The 17,269-nt window shown below is 39.1% G+C and overlaps 1 protein-coding gene across 2 annotated transcripts in view; it reads right to left on the bottom strand.

The window, feature by feature from the left end:
- The window catches only part of TSPAN12 (tetraspanin 12), a 64,419-nt gene that overhangs the window by 4,829 nt on the left and 42,321 nt on the right, over nucleotides 1-17,269 (bottom strand). Inside the window, exons 5-7 of one of the 2 annotated variants that reach the window (XM_034768617.1) lie at nucleotides 17,109-17,183; nucleotides 10,211-10,318; nucleotides 6,170-6,313 (exon numbers count right to left, since the gene is read on the bottom strand). In XM_034768617.1, the coding sequence (XP_034624508.1) occupies nucleotides 6,170-6,313; nucleotides 10,211-10,318; nucleotides 17,109-17,183 (327 nt within the window). The remainder of the gene's footprint in view (nucleotides 1-6,169; nucleotides 6,314-10,210; nucleotides 10,319-17,108; nucleotides 17,184-17,269) is intronic. The other variant, XM_034768626.1, reaches the window with a different exon arrangement.

The following is a 17,269-nucleotide window of genomic DNA, read 5'->3' as shown; positions in this document are numbered from 1 at the left end:
GTTGGTCATGTTATTTTCAAAATGTTGTTTCTGTGATTATGACCCTACTAATCTATTCCACATAGTCTTATGACAAATAAGTAACTGGCCAAAATAACAGGTTTTTAACACTGAGCATGACCACGTTAGTATTCCAGTCATCTTAAATGCTTCCAGAAACCAATATTTATTTCAAATGCCACAATCATAGATGCCGGTTTACATGACTAACAGCCTGATTCTACAAGTGCTTCACATGCAGACTCCCACTGAAGTCAACAGGTCCCTTACTTAGATCTGAAATGAATGAACTATTCCCACATATTCTGAAAACATTATGCCAGAATACATTAAAGGACTTTGACATCTTTCCAGTATTAATCACAGTAATACAAGACAGACTTTCAACAGTTTCATTCTGTCAGTGCTCTAACACAGGTGAGACTCAGAGCAGAACAAAAAGCAAATTTGGGCTTCTACGAAATTTTAAAACAAAAATCTTTGCAGCAAAAGACCTTTAATTCAAACTGATACAGAACAAGAAAGTCACTTGGGCATGTTTTCCTAAGCAAAATACATTGTTTCAATTATGCTGCTACAAATTTGTTTCTAACTGTGAAGAAACTAGCTGCATTTAATATTTTCTGATAACTTATGAGGAACTAAAGTTCATGCTGGTCACAGTTAAAAAATGCTTACCCACAGCAGTACTCAAATTCAGTTCATCTGCTGCCTAGAGGAAACATCAGCATCAGAGAGCAACAGCATTAATCCCTACAGCTCCTGCAGTACAGACATGTAACTAAGACAAATTATACCAGATCTCTCTAGGCTGCCTCCTTCCACTTAATGATGCTCTTACATTTCTGCTCTGGTTCACATTCAAAATCAGTTTCCAAAACTAGAACTATCCAGCCATTCCCATTATCCTCAATTTATACATTTTATTTATGCGTATTCTATATACTCAGAGTTGGTAAACTGTAATTAAAGGACATATAAATATACTCTCCTAGGCTGAAGTAAAAATCTATGTCAAGAACAGCTCTTACATTAGTGACAACTCAATACCAACTATAACAATTTGTAATGATCATTCAGTATAGTATTACTTTCTCAAGCTTGCAAAGTTATAGATTTAGGGCCTTATTCTCATTTATACTATGGCCATTTTACACTGCTGGCAGTGTAAAGGGGCCTTAAAGTAGGCAAAAAATACTTTTACACCCACTTTAAAACTCAGTGTTGAAAAGTGGCTGTAGTGTAAATGAAAATCAGATTAGAAAAGTTTAGTTCTACACTGAAAGTGACTACGTACAAATGACACCAACTTAGTTAACAGATCTGCTTCCTATATGTAATCAGAGTTCAACAGATTATAAAAGGGAAGGATACTTACCTGTAATTTTGCTTCTCTGAAGATAACATCTTTCAGGATTCTTATGCCTAGGCCTTAGCTTCTTATCTTTAGAACAGCTGAATTCTCCTATATTTTTTTAATCTATTGAAGGCAGGTAGCGCGCACACCAAGCCCACTACTGTGGTCTTACATCACCCTCTGATTACTGCTGATCTTCAAATGTTCCAGTCTATTCTTTCAATTGCACAGGAAGTGAAGCTCCCGAAAAGAAAACCAATTCACAAAGATCAACATATGCAAAAAATAATAGCTCAGAAGGCAAAAAAAGGGTAAGAGGAAAAACAACTCTGAAAAAGTTTACTTCCAAAATCTGCAGCGCAATGGGTGGGGGAGCAGGATTCCGGCAAGACGATATCTTCTGTACACCAGCATTACAGGTAACTGACTCTTCGAGAATAAGACGCTCAGGAGATATCTCAAAAGAAAATTATAGCACAGCTGTGTTGAGCAGCAGCTATGTCAATGCCCAACATCAAGCCAAACACAGACTTTTTTCCATCATAAAAAAGACTATTAAGTTACCTCTCAAAACACAGCATCAGGTGTTAAAGTACAGGCCTGCTGAATGAACCCAAAACTAGAGGATCAAACTCATGGGGAAAATGTTTTTGCCAACTGAAAATATGGTGCCACTTAACATGAAGCAAAAATATTTTTTGTGGTGGAAGAGAAGAAGCATAGCCTGCCTTAACTTGGAACCAATTCTGCAGCAAAGAATCCAAAATAGGATTCCTTCCTGGAAGATGAATTAATCCAATAACGCTTTGGGAATGGGGGTGGAGGGAGAACCATGTAGCTGCCTTTCAGATGTCTGTGATGGAGACATCCACAAGCCAAGCAGTCTTGCCTTGGCATGTCCTGTAAGGTTCAGATCACAAAGGTCATTGCAATAGAAAATTAGTTGCCCTATCTAAGGATGTTAGTCTGCTCCAACTGAAACAAAAAAGACTGTGGACATCAAGCACAGGGAGAAAGGACTCACTGGAATGAGGACGTGGGAGTGGAAAGAATGTTGGCAGAACAATAGGCCATGGATGTTGATTTCTGACCCCACCTCAGAGAGGAGTCCTGGATGAATCCTTAGCACCACCTGATTCTTCTTAATTGGGTATAACAAGGTGGATAAGGCTCTTGGGCCTCAAGCACTCTCATTTTATGAGGCAACGTATTCCAGTGTACAGGAGAATGGGTTAAGAGTCAGGAGACCTGGGTTGTATCCTGTTTCTGTCACTGACCTGCTATATGACTTGGACAAGACATTTCACCTTTCTGTGCTGTATTTTCCCAGTGAGTAAAATGGAGATAATGATACATAGCTTTCCTTTATAAAATGATGTGAGATCCACAGTTGAAAATCTCTACATAATAGTGATGTATTGATTTTTTAAATCAAGACTGGGTGTCTTTCTAAAAGATACATCTAGTTCGACCATCAGTTACTGTGCATGATGTCAAATGGCATTCTTTGCCTTGTGCTATGGAGGAGGTTGGACTAAATGACTCTTATGTTTCCTTCTGGCCTTCCACCGAGGAATTCATGAACTGAACTCACTGTCTCCAGGAAAATGACCTTCCATGTCTTAGGAACTCAGCTTCTAGGAACTGAATGGTTCAAAAGGAGATTTCATCAGGGTTGCATTAAAAGTGTTAAGCTCCAAATGAACCAAAAGGCCAAAACATATTGTAATTAAATAAACCTACTCAAATAAAACAAGAAGGTGGTACTCAAACAATTTTTGTACCAGGCAGATAAAGAGGTCCATTGAGATCTGATTCCACCACATGATAAACCGTTTCCACTCAGAGAAGAAAGTCCTTCTGGTAAATTGCTTCTAAGATGCCTGAAGGACAAGAGCCAGCTATCTACTTAGAGACACCATAATTAAAGGCTCAACCTTGTAAGGAGCCAAGCTGTAATAAACTGGGATGGGGTAATATGCCCTGATTCTGAGTGATGGTCTGAAGCCAGATTTTCAGCCTGATGGGATCAGCAGGAAAGCCAAGTCTGGGCTATACCTATCTGGGCTAGGATGACATTCTTAGAATCAATATAATTTTTGGCTCATGAGCTTTGTTCAAAACCTTTGATATCAGAAGGACTCATTGAAAAGCATACAGAGACTTTTTCCCCAGTGAGTGGAGAAAGCTCCTCCTTGCTAATGCAGTCTTTTCCAAGTGACATGAGCTTCCTGAAGCTACTCTAACTTACATCAGTTACACTTGAACATCCTACACCATTCCCATTTCTGAACTGAGTGTAGCTTGAGAGGAATGGAAAATTTAATGCTAGATATTTTCAGTTCACCAATGTCACTAAATTAAACAACAAACAAAAAGAGGCAAAACTTTATGTAGGCCAGACAATGGTTTGTAGCCTGCTCTGCTACAGTCAACAAAGGAAACCTAAGTTAACTAATCAATCCTAGTTTCAGAAGAGTATTAATATTATTGATGATGATGCTAAAGAGAAGGAAGTAGCCAAAACAGAGACCATATAGTTTCAGACCCACTGAAGCACAACATGCACATTGGGGGAAGATGATTGACAGCAGAGATAAAGTGTTTGCCAAATAGCAAAATTGCGCTTTTAAATTTCTAAAAAGTCTGTTGTATATAATGGGGTTTTTAAAAACCATGATTTTAAAAAGTGCTTGGCAAATGTTTCTTCATCATCCTCAAAGTGGAAAGAATCTGATTTCACACCTCTTCCAAAGGAGAACACATTTAACTACTCATTTATTCAGATTTAAAAGTGCTTTAACTTCAATGTCCTGGCCAATAAATATATTCACTTTACAGGGTTTGTTTTCCCCCCTCTTCCACTCACAGAAATAGTAAAAGACCTCTTGAAAGATGACTAGTCTTGCTACATAATATTATTAATATTAGCCTTGGTTAAACCTTATAAAAATGCAAAGGCAGATCTGTTTCATGCAACATTTATAATATTATTTTAATATGCATAATTCTTGCTCAAACTCTCCAAAGGTCCAAAGTGAGCAAACAGAAGTAAAGTGTCAAAAGAATGCAACATCACCATAAATTCCTGAGTAGTGAATTGCAAAGTTATTGCTATAATGTTATGTCTTAAGTGTAAAGTTAAAATCTATTCTGACTCTTAGGTTTTTTGTTTTATTTTTAAGCAATGAAAAATACTAAGTTATCAACAAAATAAAACTTGTACATGCTTTTAATATTTGGTTGTTTTTCACACAGAATATGATTGTTATGTTCAAGTAGAAACTACAACTGTTCCAGGATACTGTCTAAGAAATTCAAGTGATTTAAGTTTTGAAATAAGATCAAATGCTATTCCTGATTACCACAAACTCAAACTTATTTCACATACCTAACATACACACGGAGGCAAATGAACATTTGCTCTCCTCTCAAAGTCCTTTTTCACATTTCAATACTGTATACTATGTTCCTGTTCCATCTTGGAGACATCAATCATAGTACTATTGAGAGCACAACTAATGATGTTCAGCTTTCTGCCAGCGTAAGTGATAATGCCTGCAAAAACAGCATACTTTGATGAGGCAGGCTCAAGAGCAAGTCTGCATGAGAAGAGATAAGAGCATCAATAATGAAAGTGTTTTCTTAGTTTTAACATATTTTGATCCTGCACACACTGATTGTTTGTTCAAGTGATGCTATCAATCTCTTGAGGCTCAAATGTATTCCCTCTCATTATCAATTTTTTATTCTTTTTAAAAAAAATATTATATACAACTCAGCAATAATAGTGTAGACCATGGGAAACTATTGCTTTGGCATAATGTCTCCATGTATATTCTGTGTTATTTGTCTGTGTGCATGATCCCTGCTGACTGAGGCATCAACAGAGCTCTTGGATTTTCAAAGGACTTGCCAGAGGCATCTTCCTGTGTAGGTACTTATGTGGTCATCATTATCGTAGTATCTGAGGACCTTCACAATCCTAAAATCTCTCTCCATCCTGGTGAGTTGGAGAAATGGAATTTATGAATTAGTGTGTGGTCTTCTATGTCCACAGCCATTTGGAGGTTCAGTAATCAGCTTGTCAAAACTGGAAGACTCATGTGACTATATTATTCAATGTAAAATAGCTATTTCAGGGCTTAGACGTGTGCAAGGTACTAACTGCATTGCTAATGCCTTATCTCATTTCTAGGTGAACAGATTTTTGAAAGCTTCAATTGAAGGCAGGCCACAAATCCACTGATTCTGTATATCTGCTATGGGCATAACCCCATTTAACAATGGAAGACGTCTCTATTACCTCAGTAACCAAAAAGAGGAGGCCAAATTCTTAATCTTTAAGATGATGGTACCACCCTTGTAGCTTCAATTGAGTTATACCAGGAATGAATATGGCCCACTATATAAAATCTCCCCCTCCATTTCCACCCACCAACAGATCTTTCTGCTTACCACAGCCTTTCATGAGAAGCATGACAACAGATCCATCTTTTGAAATCCATTTGTCAATATATGCTCATATATTTGGAATGCGCACCTTCAGAGTAGGAGGAGTTTCCAAAATATACAGAAGTGGGAATGGGGTGAATGTTTGAGGACAGGGGAGAGGGAAGAGACAAGCTTTGGGAAGTCATCTCTCCCTATGGTGAGAGATCCTTGCCAAAAAAGAAGGGAATATTCCAAAGAACTCAGCACGAACACCAAACATTTTTCAGACTTACATGTTATGAGTTTGGAAGTCACAGGAACATGTAAGTACACACCCTTCTGAAATATTTAAGTGTAATGCTATTTTTTCCACCCTACCTCTTGATAAAGATCACTAAGGTCCTCGTGATGTGCCTGCTTGGAGCATCCCGGGAACTCTCTAACACAACAAGAGTCAGGAGGCCAGTCCATCTCTGTCATTTCCAGCCAATCAGTGAAGTACACCACTCCACAGCACTTAAACTGCAAAGGAAAAGTTAGCCAAGATCAGTGACTGCAGTGTGATGCTCCCTGGTCATAAAAGCTAAAAACTGAACAAACTTTTAAAACATCTATATAGAGACAGACATATGCAGGCTATTGTTTTCAGATATTGTTTCCGGCAGCTCCTGTACAAAGCCTCATTTTATGGATGCCTCTGCTGTGCCTGGACATAACCAAGCCAAAAATCAGCCAATTACATTGATATGTGATCTGTCCTTTCCCTCCCCACCAATCCCCTAGGTCAGTGGTTTTCAGCCTTTTTTCATTTGCGGACCCCTAAAAAAATTTTAAATGGAGGTGCGGACCCCTTTGGAAATCTTAGACATAGTCCATGGACCCCCAGTGGTCCACGAACCATAGGTTGAAAACCACTGTTCTATGGTAACAACCACCTTTCGTGGAGCATATGTTGAAAACCACTGCCCTACTTAGTACTTCACAGAAATTGCCCAAGCCTGCAATGCTGCTGTCCTCATTATGGGGGTAGCCAAGAGAAGTTTAATAGGAGGAGACACTAGTGGAATGGAGAATCCCTATAAAGCTAGAGCAGATTGGAGGCAAATCTGGGGGGCGAGGGGGGGAGCGGGAGGAATGCACAGGAAGAGATGTGTCAGAGCAGGGAAAGGGACAAAAATAAGGGAAAGGAAAGAAAATGAGAAAAAAGTGAAGACAATAAAAAAGCTAAGAAAAATACTGAAATGGAAAAGGAAAACAGGAGGAAGGAAATTTGAGGGGAAATAAAGTATCACAGGAGACTATAATCTATATAAGAATCATAATAGTAGGAACTCTGATCACAAGACATGCCATAACAGATCATAAAAATCACAGTAACAAGCTTATAACATAGTAATGGGATTTCATTTTCTAGTCTGCATTCACAACAAAGAGGGCTGATGCAATGGCTCCAAATTTCCTTGGTGCAATCCCCTGTTCTCTGTCCATTGCCTGGACACCAACTCACACATTTCCTCCCACCATACCTTGGCATGGCTGCCACCCACCTCTCTTTTCCTGTTAATTTTAAATTTTCTCTTCCCCTCTATCTTCTGCATCTCATCAGAGTCCCAATACTAAATTCTTACTTGGTTTTCAACCTACCTTTTCATTCAGGCCAAAGACTTACTGAATTGCTGGGGAGTTTTGCCTGACTGAAGACTTCAAGCTTTGGCTCCTCATGTTACCTTCTTTGGGCTTTTTTCCCCATCTGTTTTCACTTTCATTCTTCTGCTTCCCCACTGTCCTCTTCCCAGCCCCAATTCTCCCTCTCTCTACCTTCCTAGCAACAAGGTCACCCTTTCTGGTTATTGGATCAGCAATTTGCTCTTAAAAAATATAATGGGGTGGTTAAGAAAAACAGATTTCACATCTCTCCCAAGAAGTTTTAAAATACAGAAGACAGAGCTCACTGCTGATAAAAAACTGATCCTTTATGAACTAAGAAGTTTGCACTCCAACTTCGTAAAAAAGGCCCAATACACCAGTGTTCATTCATGCAGAAAATAAGTACATCCAATACCTGAGTTGAGAGCAGACAAAAAGAATTAACATAGGCCCAGATTTTTAAAGATATTTAGGCCCTTAAAGTCCATTGATTTCCTTCCTTTAAAAATCTGGCGCAAAATGCTCAAAATATGAGAACGCATCAGTTAGCGAGGCAGTGTGCTGTACTGCTGAAACAGTTTGTCCAATTAACCTCAAACTTTCCAGAAATCATTTCCTCTGGCTATGGACTAAACACAAGAAATTTCTATTATAAAGGGCTTTTCTTTTCTTTTTCCCCCAGAGAGTCAGGGTTTGTTCTTTGGCAGGGAAGTTGATTTTTCATTTATTTAAAAATCAGCCTTTCCAGAGGAAGAGTCATTTAGGACTTACAGGGTCATTGCTGTGACACTGTGATAACCAATACATAAAGACATCTTTTTTATCTAGCACATACATTTAAACCAAGATATCATAAAGCAGTGTGCATGGAAATCAAGAATTGTTTATATTGTTTCAGGTAGAGACTATAGACAGATTCTCTCAATCTACCTAAACATGAAGAACTACTGTGTTTCTAGTAGCATTTGAAAAGCTTTAGCAGAAAATATCTTAAACTCTTCTAATCCTTTATTTATTCTTTCTTTCACGTTCTAACACAAATACAGACTAATCAAGTGTAGTCAGGAAATATTTAAATAAACAGGAAATCTGCAACAATGATAGATTTCAGCATTTTAACAAAGGCAACACAAATGACAAGCATTTAAAGAGTTCTTTTCCTGCATGTGAACATGTATCTGGAGCTAATGGTTTTTACCTTGTACATGTCCCTGTTTCTGTGACATAATAGTTCATTCTTTAAAATGAATACAGTTCTGTATTTCAGAAGGCTATAGAGCAAATATGTCAATGTTCAAGCCATGTTTTTTCCCCCTGGTGACAGGACTTAAAACTGAACACTTTAATGGAACTGCAACCCAAGAGACATTATTGGCAACTGCTTAGAAACAGGCTTTCATACTCCTTTCCAACCAATATAATGTCTTAAAGATGGCAAATCCATAGAAAGGATGCTACAAATCAAAGCATGCAGTAAGAGGGGAGGACAATAATACTAAAATACCACATAGGATGTTCACTTTACTGTATATGCAGTGAATCAACTTTTAATTCTTCATACTTCTATTCTTCACTGAAATAGGCCTAGGTGCTCCCATCTTTGGCAGAGGAGAAGTAGTGAACTGAAGGTATTATTTAAATTCAGGAATGTTCTTATTTTTGTATTACTAGTGGCATATACATGCAGTAAAAGTTTTAAAACACACACTGGCACAGATTTTTAATTAGGCCTCAAATATTGCATCCACAATTAAAGGAGCCTGCAGTTGTACCATTTTTAGACACCTATCTGATCTGCAGGTGCAATCAGGTAGCTACATTTCTAAATCAATGCAACTGCACTCACAGTACTGGAGGTGGTTTTTTATATTGTAAGTCAGCGGTCCTCAAACTGTGGGTCGGGAACCCAAAGTGAGTCACCACCCCATGTTAATGGGGTTGCCAGGGATGGCTTAGACTTGCTGGGGCCTGGGACTGAAGCTGAAGCGCGAGCACCACCGCCTGGGGACGAAGCCTGAGGGCTTTAGCCCTGGGCATCGGGACTCAGATTACAGGCCCCTGCTTGGGACTGAAGCCTTGGGGCTTCAGCTTTGCCCCCTCCTCTGGGGGCTCCAGTTGGTTCAGGCTTCGGTCCCCCATCTTGGGGTCATGTTGTAATTTTTATTGTTGAAAGAGGTCGCGATGCAATGAAGTTTGAGAACCCCTGTTGTAAGTCAGTGGTTTTCAACCTTTTTTTCATTTGTGGACCCCTAAAAAATTTCATATGGAAGTAGACCCTATTGGAAATCTTAGACAGTCTGTGGACCCCCAGGGAACTGCAGACCACAGGTTGAAAACCATTGATGTATGGTAACAATAACCTTTCGTGGACCCCTTAGACATAGTCTGCAGACCCCAGGGGGTCCAAGGACTACAGGGTGAAAACCACTGTTGTAAGTCTTTGTCGGTCCATTTAATGAAATATGATCTGTATAGAGAACGAATGCAGCTATAGTGCATCCTTGGAATTATATATAAATAATGTAAGTTACAAGAAGAAGGGAGGTGAAATTATGAAAATACACAATTCCAGTGTATTTGTCTAGAATTTACAAGAATTTGAGAGGTTGTATGCCAATAGTTTTCAAGGACTACACCAAAATATAAGTCCTCAGTTAGCCTGCAGAAAAAGTCTCGCCTTTTTATTTATAATTAAACCTTTTTCCATCAAACAGATAAGGAGCACTTCGTGCACACACACCATTACATTTCATGAACTGATTATCTTCTTACCTCCCTCTGAAAGAAATTCCAAGCATGAGTAAGCCACTGGTATCTAGGTAAGCCATAGTTGGTCATCCTGGCTTTTAAAGTGACCATATCTGACCATTGTACTGGGACCTGAAAAGAAGAGACAAAGTGTTTCAAATAACAGAGAGATTGAGAGTTCTCTAATAAATCAATCATCTTGTACCTACAGAACCAAAGTTTTCGTCTATCCTGAGGTTCTAAATGCAAGTTACTTTGGATGTGCCATCTCAGTTAAAAAAAAAAAGGAAAATAAATGTTTTGATTTTAAACATACAGCTTTAGTTGTATTAATAGAAATAGTGAGAAAAATATTGTTTTCGTCACTTGCTTGTTTAGAAATACGTGTATGGCAATAGGGGATCTAGATATCAATAAATAAAAATAATATATTTTAGAGCATTTCCAAGGGTTATGTGTAAATTTCAATTAAATGATTATCAACATGTATCTCACAAAAGTCCAGTGAAGTCAGTGAAGCCCAATGAAGTCAAAAGGCAGCAGATTAAAACAAACGTAAGGAAGTACTTCTTCACACAATGCACAGACAACCTATGGAACTCGATGTTGTGAAGGCCAAAAGTATAACAGGGTTCAAAAAAGAGTTAGGTAAGTTCATGGAGGATAGGTCTATCAATGACTACTAGCCAAGATCATCAAGGATGCAACCCCATGCTCTCTGGGTGTCACTAAAACTCTGACTGTTGGAAACTAGGACTGGATGGCAGGAAATGGATCACTCAATAAATTGCCCTGTTCTGTTCATTCCCTTTAAAGCATCTAGCACCAGCCATTGTCAGAAGACAGGCTACTGGGCTAGATGGACTATTGGTCTGACCCAATATGGTCATTCTCCTTCCATTGACATCAAAGAGTTTTGAATCAAGTCCAGCGTGTACAAGTTTGAGTGTATACTGCTTCAAGAAATTCAAGAGTAACTTTTGTTCAGTAAGCCTTTTTTTTCCCATTTTTTTGAAATGTTTTCTTTTCAAACAAGTTATTGGGAAAGCATTTAATTTTTTTTTAATTGGAGTATTTTAATTGCATGTCTTGCTTTCTCTTTTATTTAAGACCCCAGGCACCAGGAACATTGTGAGAATAACAAAGGAAGCAAAGGTTGTTATAGTTGATATAAAAGTAGTCAGCGTTAAGATTAGAAATTGACTTTTGTTTCAGCTGGACCACTTTTATTGTACACCAACCTAACAAAGGAGTTGAGTACTTTAGTGTAGTCCTTCAGATACACATACTGTTCATGTTATTTTTAGCTTGCTCACATTAGATTTAATGGTTGCATTTAAACAACTCACAGTTTCAAAGTGAGCTTTATTTTCACATATTTTGTGAAAAAATATCCAGCTATTCTAAAGCCATTAATGGTAACTGCTAGGACTTAGTTATCTTTTTTCAATTAATGCTTCCAGTAACAGTTTTCTGTGAAATTTTACATGGCCTAAATTATCATTTATTACTTATATCATAGTAGCTCCCAAAGGAGATCCTCATTGTGCTTGGTACTGTACAAACATAAAACAAGAGATTCTCATTGCCTGAACGACCTCAGTCCAAAAATAGGGTGTTTTGTTAAATAATATTTGTTATATCTGGATTAGTTATAACTGCAATTTCCATCTATTAGGAAATTAGCATTGTCTTCACATGTCATTTCACAAATAAAATGATGTCTCAGAAACAACAATACCTTTGACACACTGGGGATTCTATTAGCTGTTTTTTGTTGTTGTTGTTGTTCTCAGAGGCTATGATCTCAAGAGGTTTGCAAATGTCCAAATTAAAAATACATCTTAGCAGCAGAGTGCTAAAACAAGCACTCTTACTTACAAAAGCAGGAATGTCCCAGAGATGCAACTCATACTTCAAACATTTATGCTGGTCACTAGTATAAATTAATTCACTTTTGCACTCAACACATTTTTCTTTATATTAAATTATAAATCAGGTCTTTGCTTTCTTTGGATAACACTTGATACCACTGCAGTTCAGATCACGCTTCTTAGAGATTTTTTTATTATCTTATTTTAGTTGAATCTAGTCCAAGGTTATGCACATAATACAAGGCATCCAACTTTTTTGAAGACAATTAAAAGCAGACACAAATTAATGCAAAAAAGTGAGAGAAGGAAATTAAAAAGTAAAACAAAACCAACTTACAAGGCAGTTATGACTGAGCTAAGAAGGGATTTTAGAATCTATACCTTTGTCACCTTGACATTCCAGAGGCCAAACTATGCATTTGAACATATCTACTAACTAAATCCTGAATAACCAATTTACTTAGTAGTACATATACCATCTGTTCATGAAAATCATTTGCGTGGCTTCATTCCTTTAGAGGCACTTTCCTGTATGGTGTAGGTAAACTAGAATTCAAGTTTATGGTTTGATTTTTGAGCATGAAAGTTCTCTATGGTCTTGTCTGCTGTTTAATTTTCGCTTGCATTAATATGTTACTATTTTTCTAGTAAGTATCAAGCCTTGACTGAAGTTCAAGTAAACGGAGAACCTGCTCTGGCTTTTCAATCTTGTGGATGGAAGAAATTAGTCATAAGGCACTTTTCATTCTGAGAGCTATCATAAGCTGGAAGCAAAACTATTTATACAGGGATGCTTTTGGCAGACTAATATATATGCCAAACAGGACTCAAACTGGGATAGTATTGGGGTTATGCCTCACTGACACTTTTTAAGAGCATCACACACACCCCTATACTAATGCAAACTAATTCTCGAACCTCACCAAGGCCTCCTATGATTTCATTATAAACTGAATCCAACCTGGCAGCAGGGCTCCCCCAAGGAGTTCTAGGGAGTCTCTTCGCTGCCCAGTGTGGAAGACGAAGGGCCTGCATGCTCTGCATTCTTTGGATTGGCCAGCTCCTGGAAGTGACCTGTAGGTATTGTAAAACCATGCTGAAGAGCATTCTGGGTTCTGAAGTGCTTTGCTTCAGTGGGCTTGGTCTCAGAGCCTGACAGTCAGTAGCAGGGCTTGGGAGTAGAGGGCCTGGAAGACTTGTGTTCCTGGCCCAACCCACAGCATGAGCAGTAGTAGGATGAGGGCAAATCGGGGCAGGAGGATCACAACAACTGAAGACAGAGGAACAAACAATGGGGCATATGGGGAGAGAAGAAAAGAGAGCAATAAGAGAGTAACCATGAAGAAAAAGAAACAAAATGGTAAGAGCACGGGGGGGGGAGGGAGGGGGAGAGAGATCAAGATTCACAGATTTTAAGGTCAGAAGGGACCATCATGATCATCTAGTCTGACCTCCTGCACGTCGCAGGCCACAGAACCTCACCCACCCACTCCTGTAATAGACCCCTAATCTCTGGCTGAGTTACTGAAGTCCTCAGATCATGGTTTAAAGACTTCAAGTTACAGAAAATCCACAATTTACACTAGTTTAAACCTGCAAGTGACCCATGCCCAATGCTGCAAAGGAAGGCAAAAAAAAAAAAAACGGAGGGGAAATTCTAATCTGACCCGAGGGGAAATTCTTTCCCAACCCCACATATGGTGATCAGTTAGACCCTGTGCATGTCAGCAAGACCCACCAGCCAGACACCTGTGAAAGAATTCTTAGTAATTCAGAGCCCTCCCCAACTAATGTCCAACCACCAGCCATTGGAGATATTTGCTGCTAGCAGTTGCAGATCGGCTACATGCCTTTTTTTTTTTTTTGAGATTTAATAAGAGTTTTATTAAAATAAGCTTGTAGGGAAGTAGAGTATGTTAAACTCTTACTTTGATTTAAAAATCTGAATACATAATGCCAAGTGTACACTAAGCAATTGTAGTCATTTGTTAACCTTGTCCAGAGGAGGCAGCGTGGATGAGGATATTACAGACAGTTCTTCCTGGAGGTTGGGATCTGCCATTCAGCTGTCCACAAAGCTAGCAGATAGTCTTGGTTACAGCTGACCCATGCCAGGTCCTTGCTGCTGTGGAGCTGGCGGTACACCAAGTCCTTGCTGCCCCAGCAGCCTGTTCTCTTGTACTTCCAGTATGTGTCTGAGGATTTCATGGATCTTCTCAGTTAGTAGATGGTGGTATTCCTCCCTGCTGTTTGCTTGTTCATATGACTCCCCTTCCACTCTCCGAGCAAATGATACCAGCCTCTCCATGCGCTCTTCTCCTAATACAGCATGTTCAGGATTGGGATAAATCATTTGGACTATCCTCTGTACATCATGCTCACGCTGTGCCAGACTCACTGATTCTTGCCACTGGTTATTCCTGCCAGTGCTGGAGGATTGTGGTGCTCTTGGCAATGGACCTAAGCTGGCAACAGCTGCCATTTCACCCATCACTGGGTTGTCAAAGTTTATACCCAAAGAAAACACGGATTCAGGCAGTCTCATCATACCATCCCCTCCATAAACTGATCAAACTCAGTCTTGAAGCCAGTTAGGTTTTTTTGCCCCCACTGTTCCCCTTGGAAACCTATTCCAGAACTTTACTCCTCTGATGGTCAGAAACCTTTGTCTAATTTCATGCCTAAACTTGTTGCTGGCCAGTTTATATCCATTTGTTTTTGTGTCCACATTGGTGCTTAACTTAAATAACTCCTCTCCCTTCCTCATATTTATGCCTCTGATGTATTTATGGAGAGCAATCATATCTCCCATCAGCCTTCTTTTGGTGAGGCTAAACAAGCCAAACTCTGAGTCTCCTCTCATATCATCCTAGTATCCCTTCTCTGGACCTATTTCAGTTTGAATTCATCTTTCTTAAACATGGGAGACCAGAGCTGCACACAGTATTCCAGATGAGATCTCACCAATATAATGGTACTAACATTTTCCAGTCTCTACTGGAAATACCCCACTTGATGCATCCTAGGACAGCATTAGCCTTTTTCACAACTGCAACACATTGGTGGCTCACAGTCATCTTATGATCAATCAATACACTCCGGTCTTTCTCCTCCTCTGTCACTGCCAACTGATACGTCCCCAGCTTATAACAGAAATTCTTGTTAGTCCCTAAATGCATGACCTTGCACTTTGCACTGTTGAATTTCATCCTATTTCTAATACTCCAGTTTTCAAGGTCATCCAGATCTTCTTGTATGATATTCTGGTCCTCCTCTGTATTGTCAATCCCTCCCAACTTTGTGCCATCTAAAATTTTATTAGCACACTTCCACTTTTTGTGCCAAGGTCAGTAATAAAAATGTTAAATAAGACTGGTCCGAAGACCGATCCCTGAGGAGCTCCACTAATAACCTCCCTCCAGCTTGACAGTTCACCTTTCAGTATGACTTGTTGTAGTCTTCCCTTTAACCAGTTTGAACATTCAACACTCAGATTAGATATTTAGTTCTATTTATTCATATGCTAACAGTCCACATTACTGAATTTCCCTGGCAGATGTGGAAGAACTTGGGGGTGGTGAATCTTTGGACTGGTTCTGGCCTGGTTAGGCAATGGGACAAGGCAGATGGACAAAATTCCCTAGAGGTTGATGGATCTATCACTTCTTATTTTTGTTTTTTAAGTCACTGATGCCATAACCTATGGTAGCTTCTACTAGTGTATTCCAGGGTTATGGGTCCCACTAGTAGAATATCTGTCTGGAGGTATGAGGTCACAATGGGCCAAAGTGCCCACAACCCAGATCCAGCAGGGGGCCTAGCCCATCTAAGGTATCCTGAAATATGGATGATTTTGGCTGGGGTGGAGGGTGTAGCTGGTGAACTTGAAGGATGCTCAGTTCAATGCCTCCTAGAGGCAGCTTCTACTGATAAGACTCCTATAGAGCTATGGATGTTAGTTGTAACTGTCGCCCCTGGCAAAACCCCTGAGGATGGTGGCTGTGGCCAGGGGATGAGTCATACCTATGATCTACCTTCCCAATTTAAAAAATGTATGATATCAATGCAACCTGACATTTAAGCAAAGTGATATATTTAAATGATGTTATATTAGGAGCATAAAACACCGCTCTGGAATCTGTATAGCAAGGGAATGAGTTCTGATACAAAATGCTGCCACATAATTTCAGAGTGCAGATCTGCCAGAAATTCCTTTGGTTCCAGTACTGTACAAATACCAAATGAGCTCCCTCCCTTTTTACTGCAGTATAATTGCTACACACTGACTGCTGTTGACAAGACCAGTGTCATGAGCATATCTTGGCAGCTTGGAGGAAATTTGTCACTCTGCTCATAAATAGGTATCAAACTGAAAATGAGACAAGACGATATAGGAGCAAGCAGGATAATATGATAGTTTGTTTTCTGTTCAGTACTTAGCCATTTCCCTTCATAATGGATACAAGTCTCCAGTTTGAAAATTAAAGGCTGGTGCAGTTATAAATACTAGTTGGAGATAAAACCTCCTTAGAAGTTTAAGAAATCTGTTTTATAGCTGAGACATGTTTCACGTTAAAACACAGGCATTTATAGTTTAAGGAGACATTACTAACAACCTTAGCAAGCAGTAAGTCATTTATGGAATGAATGCACTGTCTATTTACAATACAGCACAGCAAGATTTAGCCAAAGTGAAAGAGTCTTGGACCAACCCTCTCCCAAATCCCCTCAAAATACAGAACCTAAGCCTGCAATCCTTACGGAATCAAAACTCCCACTTGACTTCGATGGGAACGTGTCTAAGCAATAAATAAAACAGGCCCTAAGGATCTGATCCTCACAGGGAGAAAATTTCAGACTGGACCCTTTTAGAAAGAACTGGTTTCCCAGAATTCCCTATATTAACACAAACTGAAATGCCTGAAGTTAATACTAGACTGACAGAAAGCCATAACCAAAGATGCACACTACAGCAGTTGGAGAATAGCTAGCTAATGAAAATCTTTGTTTTCTTCTATTTAATAATGTATCCTCCTTTTCTGACTCACCGTAATTTCCTGCTCATAGGTCCAAACACCGCAGGCCAGTTCAACACAGAATATCACAAGCAAACTTCCAAAATACTGTGGAACACAGAAAAATCTGAGTTATATTTTTACGATGAAATTAACACTGTGAAAAAAGCTATCAAGTAATTTTAAAACATTTC

Source organism: Trachemys scripta, chromosome 1, assembly GCF_013100865.1.
Source record: "Trachemys scripta elegans isolate TJP31775 chromosome 1, CAS_Tse_1.0, whole genome shotgun sequence".
Classification (NCBI taxonomy): domain Eukaryota; kingdom Metazoa; phylum Chordata; order Testudines; family Emydidae; genus Trachemys; species Trachemys scripta.
Note: the sequence above shows the minus strand (reverse complement) of the source record. Positions and strands in the feature narration are given on the sequence as shown.